Source organism: Erythrolamprus reginae, chromosome 2 (assembly GCF_031021105.1).
Source record: "Erythrolamprus reginae isolate rEryReg1 chromosome 2, rEryReg1.hap1, whole genome shotgun sequence".
Classification (NCBI taxonomy): Eukaryota; Metazoa; Chordata; class Lepidosauria; order Squamata; family Dipsadidae; genus Erythrolamprus; species Erythrolamprus reginae.
The window spans coordinates 98,374,127-98,382,870 of record NC_091951.1 but is presented as its reverse complement, the minus strand read 5'-3'; the positions used below and the strand labels follow the sequence as shown (position 1 = coordinate 98,382,870).

The following is an 8,744-nucleotide window of genomic DNA, read 5'->3' as shown; positions in this document are numbered from 1 at the left end:
AAACTTCGGGGAAGAGAGCCATTTCCTCTCCTTCCCCTGAGTTTTTGAGGGCTTCTTGTCAAATCGCGCGCGACGAAAACCCTCGTAGAAAGGTGTGGTGATCCCTCTGAGGGATTAAAGGACCTTTTTTTTCTCTGCCGAATGTTGCCCCGGGGTGAATCTCTCCCAAGTACCGTAGCCACCCAGGTGGTGTAAAAGCTTCTCCCATTCCCGGGGGCTGAAGGAGGACTTGACGAGGGCGGACAGACCCCGGAGCAAGGAGCCTCGTTTGACGCAATGCCGCCCGGCCCACCCAGTTTCAGGGTCTGCCGCCGGGAAGAAGAGAGGCGCGCGCACGCTCACGCACCCAGCCGAGTTCTCCCCGGGATGTAGTCCGCGGCTCTTTTTCCCCCTCCGACGTCCCGGCGGCCCCTCCCCTTTAAGGGAACGGGGGGCGGGGCTACGCTTGCTGCAGCAAACCTGCCCTTTAAGAGCGCCCCGTTTTTCTTTTCGCTGCTGCTGCAGCTGGTGCTGAAAGCCAGCTCCTAATTACCGCCGCCGGAGGAGAGCCCCGGGCCTCGCTTTGCCATGGTGTCCTGGATCATCTCCCGGCTGGTGGTGTAAGAGAGCGCGAGGGCGGCTTGGGCGGGAGGCCCTCTCGGTGCTGTTGCCAGGCAACGGGATGAAGATGGGGAACCGGGGGGGAGGGAGCGGGCTCTCGCGCGGTCAGGCAGGTGCCGCCCTCCCCAGGGCTTTTTAAGCGCGCGCCCCCATTTCGTTCTCTCCCCCACTCCCTCGGGGCAGCTTGCGGGGAGGGGGCGCGGGAGACCAGCGCTCCTCGCCCAGAACCTGGCGGGCAGAGAAACCAGACGGGGCGTTGCCTGACGTCCGGGGGGCTCCCTCGTCCCCTGGGGGGGGGGACTGCTGCGAAATAAGACAGTCGGCTGAGGCAGCCTAACGGGCCTGGCTGAGGGCGGCGAGGAGGAAGAAAATTAATGGTGTGGGTGCAGCAGGTGGGAGAGAGAGCAAAGCGCCTCGCTGTTCGGCCTGCTTTGTGGGCCAGTGAAGGTGCATGAGTGTGTGTGTGGGGGGGGGGGTAGAGACTGGAAGTCGCTCAGGGCTGACTATAACTGGAATAACTGGAACCTCCCTCTCTTTTCCTCTCCTCCCCCGTCCCCGTTTTTATTCATTTTTTTAAAAAAAATTATTTATTTCTGAAACTTTGGTTGCAGTCTGGTTTTTGGCACCCTGTACCCTGCCTATTCTTCTTACAAAGCTGTGAAGACGAAAAACGTGAAAGAATATGTAAGTGCCAAGCAGCCGTCCTGTTTATTTTTGAAGGACTATAATCTTGCCCTGCTAATCATCCAGGGTTGGTCTCTTGTTTGGGAAAATGGGGCAGTTTTTTGTGAAGGGGCTGAAATATTTCACTTTTTGTATTCCTGTTAATATGTTAGGGTTTGTTTTTTTTAAAGGATCTTATTTATTTGGTGTCAACGTACTGTGGGATAGAACTGACATGCTTGTCCTGTTCTTAAGCACTTTTTCTCATATGATAACTACACACACAAACACACACACACATATGAGATAAGCTGATGATGTCACCATATGCTTCTTCAGCTGATATCGCACACACACACACACACCTATATGAGATAAACTGGTGATGTCACCATATGCTTCTTCAGCTTCTTGCTTTTTATTTAATTTACTTATTTATTTTATGCTGCCCAACTCCTGGAGGACTCTGGGAGTTGTGATTTTAACGTTGTAAAACTTAAAGCTAGCCTAAACTATTAGCTATTCAAAATCATCGTATTTTGCAGGCTTCAGCCAATTTAAACATTATATTTTGCACATGAAAACAATGACAATGTCGCTGCCGTATCTGCACAAAGCATGGGAGACTAAAAGTACTTTTTTTACGCTCCTGGTGAAAACACAATGCTCAGATTTGTTGCCAATTTTAGTGGTTCTTTTTATTGTAGCACTGGAGCGATATTGTCATTGTTTTCATGTCACAAGTACTTGGCATTGGGTGTGTCATCTGACAATTATGAAATTAAGAAACTAAAATTTATTTTAAATGAAGGTTTCTTAATTGGACTGTATTGGACACCCTTAGATTACTTTTAGCCATTCATGAAAAGGTTAATAGTTATTTTTCTATCGGGAAGTTAGAGCAAAAGAATATGTGTCAGGAATAATGAGAAATAGGTAAAGAATTGGAAAAGGAAGAAGGAAAGATTGCAATTAGTGTCAAAAGCAGTGCTACTTTTTTAAATATACACTTCTTATTTTGTTGTCCCATGCTTTGCCATACAAAATGAAGTACAGTGTATACTTTTTAATAGCTTCTTTCTTTCTTTCTTTCTTTCTTTCTTTCTTTCTTTCTTTCTTTCTCTATTTATTTATTTATTTTTATTTAGCTTACATTTTGTCAAATTCTCAATGACTCTGGGTAGCGTATAAATCTCTACTTAATACACGTAATTGAAACTTTCACAAAAATTCATTGTAGAAAAAAATAACCAATTGGCTGCATTTGAAAATCTGGGCTCAAAGTCTTCATAGAACAGCTTTTGGCAGTTAACAAATTGCAAAATATTTCCACTTTCACATTATTAGCTTTCATAAACTGCACATATGAAATTATTGTTTTCCTAGCATGGATTATACTATTTATGTGATTCACAAATGTTAGTCATTTTCAATTCATGTTTTTCTGAGAACTAAATGGTGGAGATAACAAAATGTCTTCACTTGTTTGTTCTTGGTGATACCCATGTTTCCAATTCTTAAGGTAATGCTTGTTCTTAGAGGAAACTAGGGAGTAGAACATTATTCTTATAAAGTGAATGTTTATTCCAGCTTTGATTATGTGATATTTACATTATTTAGCTGTCCTATATTTGTTTTTCATCAAAAAGAGGTCAAAATAACTCTAACAAGCTTTTGCCATTTTAAAATAAATGAACATTAAAGACATCTATCAAATACACTAGCAAGATTTGTCAAGCAACATATTTTGACCTTTTTATTCAAACAATTAATGGTATGACTCTCAAGATTTTCTTTCTTCCAAAGATTGTTCCACCAAGGAAATGCTGAAAAAGCCTTTGTCATGGTATTATAAAGCCTTAGTTATTTACTTAGAATAGGCCTACTATACAAACTTTTAAATAACTAATGTCTTTTCTATTTGTCACAAGAGTCACAAAATGGGTTTGTTGATGTGGTAATATTACCATCATGAATTGCAAAAATGTGTGCCCATTGACTGGAGCTGTAAATTGCAAAAGCCTCTTTGTTTTGTTCAAACTCACCCCCCAAAATCTTTTAAAGCTATCAATTTCCTGTTTAATATTACTGGTACCAAACCAGGGTTGTTCTAAAGCTAACACAAAAAAGAATTCCAAAGCCCTATATAATAGTAAAATTATGGGTTGCTCATATGTTCTATAAAAAAAATTGAAACATCCAATATATGGAGAAAGAAAGATAGTCCTAAATATTCTGGACCAAATCAAAATTTCCAATCTTTTTAGACCAGGGACCCATTTGACATTGTGAAACCCTGTCGGGAGTTAAAATGGCTTTCATGGAAAATTTATCCTTTTATAAAACCACTGTTAATATAAGCTGGCACAAAACATCTATTTATCAGAAATGAACTAGTGGAGAGGTTTCCTGTCATTCTTTCCAAGCTACAAAGCTCTGCTTTCATTCACAGATTATTGCCTTTATTCTAGGCATGCAAAAAAAGTATTAAGCTACAATCATGCCCCATTTTTATTTTCTAAAAAGACATGTACTTTAGGCCTTCGCAGTATGTAAAGGCATTTTTGGAGATAAATAAGATCCTGTAGACTTGTGCTTTGTTTGCAATATTAAAGAGGAGAAGGAGGAGAAGAAAGAGAAGGAGAAGGAGGAGGGAAAAGAGAAGGAGAAGGAGAGACTTCTTCGGGAGTATGATGCAGCTAATATTCAAGGATACCTATAATTCTAGAAGTAGCAACAGCCATCAAAGCTAGTAGCTATTAATAGGCCATCCTCTGTGAATTTATCCAATCCCCTTTTAAAACTTCTTGTCTCAGGGACTAGCTACTATACCTGATTCTAACTGTACATGTATATAGAGATTTTTGTCCCAACTCAACCATTCAAAGAGCTGGTCAGGGAAATTACAATAATTTAAAATGTTGATTGTCTACTAAAATACAAAAGTAAAATGTATTAATTAGAATACAATAAAGTCAGGAAACTCAAGTTAGACATTGGGCGTATCATCAGGTTATTGATCGCTGCTTGTGAAGCTTTCTTTTTTTTTAAAAAAAACTGTCTCAAGATGTAGGAGTAGGGTAGGCATTTTTAATAGAAGATGTAATAGAAAGAAGCTTAAGGAATCTGACAGCACATTTTCCTTTAAGGCAGCCCAGTAGTTTAGCTAAACTAAGGTAACATAATAGTGGAACTTACGTAAAGTAAGCTTCTGCTACCTAATGTATGCTGTCTGTCCTGAAAAACTATCTGTAATTATTATATTTATTTATTTAAAACAGTGTTTTTCAACCAGTGTGCCGCGGCACACCAGTGTGCCGTGAGACATGGTCAGGTGTGCCACGAAGCTCAGAGAGAGAAAGAATACAAGAGAGAGAGAAAGAAAGAGAGAGAGAAAGAAAAAGAGAGAGAGAAAGAAAGAAAGAAAGAAAGAGGGAGAGAAAGAAAGAGAGAGAGAAAGAAAGAAAGAGAAAAAGAAAGAAAGAGAGAGAAAAAGAAAACAAGAGAGAGAAAGAAAGAGCGAGAGAGAAAGAAAGCAAGAGAGAGAAAGAGAACAAGAGAGAGAGCAAGAAAGAGAAAGAGAGAGAGAGAGAGGAAGGGATAGTGGGAGAGAGAAAGAGAGAGAGGGAGGGAGAAAGAGCAAAAAAGAGGAAGGAAGGGAGAAAAAAAGAGGGATGGAGAGAGAAAAAAGAAGAATAGAGAGAAAGAGGGAGGGAGAGAGAAATAGAGCGAAAGGGAGGAAGAGAGAGGAAAAAAAATTGTCCAAACTTTTTTTAGCCCCCCCCCCCCCCCCCAATGTGCCCCAGGGTTTTGTAAATGTAAAAAATGTGCCATGGCTCAAAAAAGGTTGAAAATCACTTATTTAAAACATATACAGCTGCCAATCTCACAACAAATTCTGGACAGCTCCCAATCAAAAATTATCTTTACCATCTTGGAAAAGTCTTAAGTGTACAATAGAAAATCTATGGAAAGTATACAATAGAAAACTTACAAAACATACTAAGTATGAACTGTCTGCAGGGTTGGGGTGATTTTGTTCCCCTCTTCTTACAGTGTGAGTGTGAAGGGGCCCTGGGCTCCAAATTTAAAGGTGGCAGTTACCCTTGTCAAGTCATGAGCAATGCCATTTGTTTCTTGGGTAGCAGACAGAGCTAAGATCTTGTTCAGACGCACCCGAAAGCCATATCAGCTTTTGCGCTTGGGTTCCATGGTCACAAGGGCTAGCTATCCTCCTGTTATGCTTCCTCTCGCCCTCATAAGTCACGGCCTGAGAGAGTCCTGCACCACTGGAGCTTGGACTCGTAACTCTCCCAGCAACAAAAGCAATGGAAGCTTAATTTGCTCTTGCAGTGAGCTAAACAGGAAAATTACACAGGCCCTTGGCTGAAAGACTCCCAGCCAACTATTCTACATCTCTAACCCTTTGAGCTTGTTAGGAGGGTGTCACAAAATTATTTCTCTGCTTGCCGCCAAAATCAACTTTCACTCTGGGCAGCCATTTTATTTCTACTGAGGCCAGTTCATAATGGCGGAGGCAGTTTCTTAGGGTGCTAAACCAGGTGGCAAGCATACCAAGAAGTCCAACAGACCAGTCCCGGGGGACAACCTACCTCCAGGCCCCTCTTCGGCAAGGGGACTTCCTTCTCTCACTATCATGTCCCTTAAAAAGCCACTGAAAAAGGCACAAGAATAAGGTCCTGAAAAAAAAAATGATCGCTCTTCTAAGGACACAGCAGCTTAAGAAAGTAAGCATGCCCCATGGGGCCTTGTGTCTGGTTCTTTAGGCAAGGTAGCTAATGCCCCCTTGGCTCTGGATGCCTCAGGCCTCAGGCCTCCCTAGGCTCAGTTCTGGGTCCTTCAGGAATGGCACTTACCTCCAGGCAGCCCTCAAGCTCTGTAGTTTTGGCTCTAATCAATCACAACACCAAGCAGCCACCTATCATGCAGTCTCAGGCCCGAGGGTTCTCAAGTCCCTCACAGGTCCATCTTATGAACTGCTATGAGAAGCTTTGCTTCAACATTTGTTGTATAGGGTATCCTTTCTGGTTGCAATTACATCTGATCAGAGAATATCAGAGCTGTCCGCATTACCTTTTAGGGATGACCTTTGCCACCAGGACCACATGGTTCTACAATTAGAATTACAATTCATTTATTCCAAAAGTCAATACTCCTTTTCATCGGGCACAAAAACTTGTGCTACCCTCCTTTTGCCCGGACCCATCACATCCATCTGAACAACTCTGGCACACCCTGGATGTTCAGAGCGCCCTCTGGATCTATGTGGAAAGGACTTGTTCATTCCGTAAGAGGGACGTCCTCCTGGTTGCTTTCTTTCCACAGGCCCTGGGTGTCCAAATGTCATTGGCAACCATTGGCCACTGGATCCGCGGCACCATCGCCAAAGCATACGAGCTGTCTTCCCTTCCTCACCTTGCAGAGATCACAGCTCACTCAACATGCAGTGCCGCCTCCTCCATGGCTTGGGCCATTCAGTCATCTCTGGAGGAAGTGTGCCCTGTGGCCACCTGGGCCTTGCCCTCCCAGTTTATATAGTTCTACAAAATTGACAAGTACGTTTCGGCGGATCCCACATTCAGAAGATGAGTACTGCAAAGGGTGATTGAGGAGGCTTCCTAGATGTTCTCAAACTGTTTCAACCCAGGTGGACTTGAGGCTTTGGTATGTCCCATCCTGATTGCTGGCTCTATCCATGATGGAGGAGAAGAGGCATTAGTCTTACCTGATATGCGTCTTCTCATAGGGTGGAGCTATCAGTTACTCCTGCCATTGAATATTCGGCCCGCTCCTTGGATCTTTTCCTGGATTTTTCCCCCTTCATCCTTGCATTTGAGTTTGGTATTTAAACATTGGTGGATGTTGAGCCTACGTTCACCATACATTGACCTTGTTTTGCCATGTCAAGTCTAGTCTTTGGATTTGTCAAAGCTGGGTCCTAGCAGGGCAGATCCTGGCAAAAAAAGACAGGCATGGTCCTCATCGCTGAGTCGATGAGGACAACCCATCCTGACTGCTGGCCCCACCCAACGAGAAGAGGTATATTGGGTAAGACCAACAGCCCTTTTCTATAATAAATTACAAAGGTGTTGGATCAAGGTGGTGCCATGGATATTGCCTATCTGGACTTCAGCAAAGGCTTTGATACGGTTCCACATAAAGAGCTGATAGATAAATTAGTGAAGATTGGACTTAATCCCTGGATAGTTCAGTGGATTTCAAGCTGGCTGAAGCATAGACATCAGAGAGTTATTGTTAATGGTGAGTATTCTGAGCAGAGACAGGTTACAAGCAGTGTGCCACAAGGGTTTGTTCTGGGTCCTATTCTTTTTAATATGTTTGTGAGTGACATAGGGGAAGGTTTGGTAGGGAAGGTTTGCCTATTTGCCGATGACTCTAAAGTGTGCAATAGGGTTGATATTCCTGGAGGGGTCTGTAATATGGTAAATGATTTAGCTTTACTAGATAAATGGTCAAAGCAATGGAAACTGCAGTTTAATGTTTCCAAATGTAAAATAATGCACTTGGGGAAACGGAATCCTCAATCTGAGTATTGCATTGGCAGTTCTGAGTTAGCAAAAACTTCAGAAGAGAAGGATTTAGGGGTAGTGATTTCTAACAGTCTCAAAATGGGTGAGCAGTGTGGTCGGGCAGTAGTAAAAGCAAGTAGGATGCTTGGCTGCATAGCTAGAGGTATAACAAGCAGGAAGAGGGAGATTGTGATCCCCTTATATAGAGCACTGGTGAGACCACATTTGGAATATTGTGTTCAGTTCTGGAGACCTCACCTACAAAAAGATATTGACAAAATTGAACGGGTCCAAAGACGGGCTACAAGAATGGTGGAAGGTCTTAAGCATAAAACGTATCAGGAAAGACTTAATGAACTCAATCTGTATAGTCTGGAGAACAGAAGGAAAAGGGGGGACATGATCGAAACATTTAAATATGTTAAAGGGTTAAATAAGGTTCAGGAGGGAAGTGTTTCTAATAGGAAAGTGAACACAAGAACAAGGGCACACAATCTGAAGTTAGATGGGGGAAAGATCAAAAGCAACATGAGAAAATATTATTTCACTGAAAGAGTAGGATCTGAAAGAGTAGTAGATCCTTGGAACAAACTTCCAGCAGACGTGGTTGGTAAATCCACAGTAACTGAATTTAAACATGCCTGGGATAAACATATATCCATCCTAAGATAAAATACAGGAAATAGTATAAGGGCAGACTAGATGGACCATGAGGTCTTTTTCTGCCATCAGTGTTCTAAATTTATTCCCTGCCAAGAATGTGAGCATTGTAAATGTTTTTGGTTGCTCTTAAAAATGCAAAAACTAAATAAAGATAGCTATCCATAAATTGCCTTTAATACCAGTTGTCCAGTTTTCAGGCTAGATTATCCCTCAATGATAATCATCTGTGTCAATCCCTAAACTAGGGTTCAGACCTATGTCTCTGAT

General features: G+C 42.4%; 1 protein-coding gene across 1 annotated transcript in view; it reads left to right on the top strand.

Moving 5' to 3' along the window:
• The first annotated feature begins 447 nt into the window (after positions 1–447).
• REEP2 (receptor accessory protein 2) overlaps positions 448–8,744 on the top strand; it is a 29,444-nt gene continuing 21,147 nt past the window's right edge. Inside the window, exons 1-2 of the mRNA XM_070738801.1 lie at positions 448–599; positions 1,212–1,284. Of these exons, the coding sequence (XP_070594902.1) occupies positions 568–599; positions 1,212–1,284 (105 nt within the window). The 5' untranslated portion in view covers positions 448–567. The remainder of the gene's footprint in view (positions 600–1,211; positions 1,285–8,744) is intronic.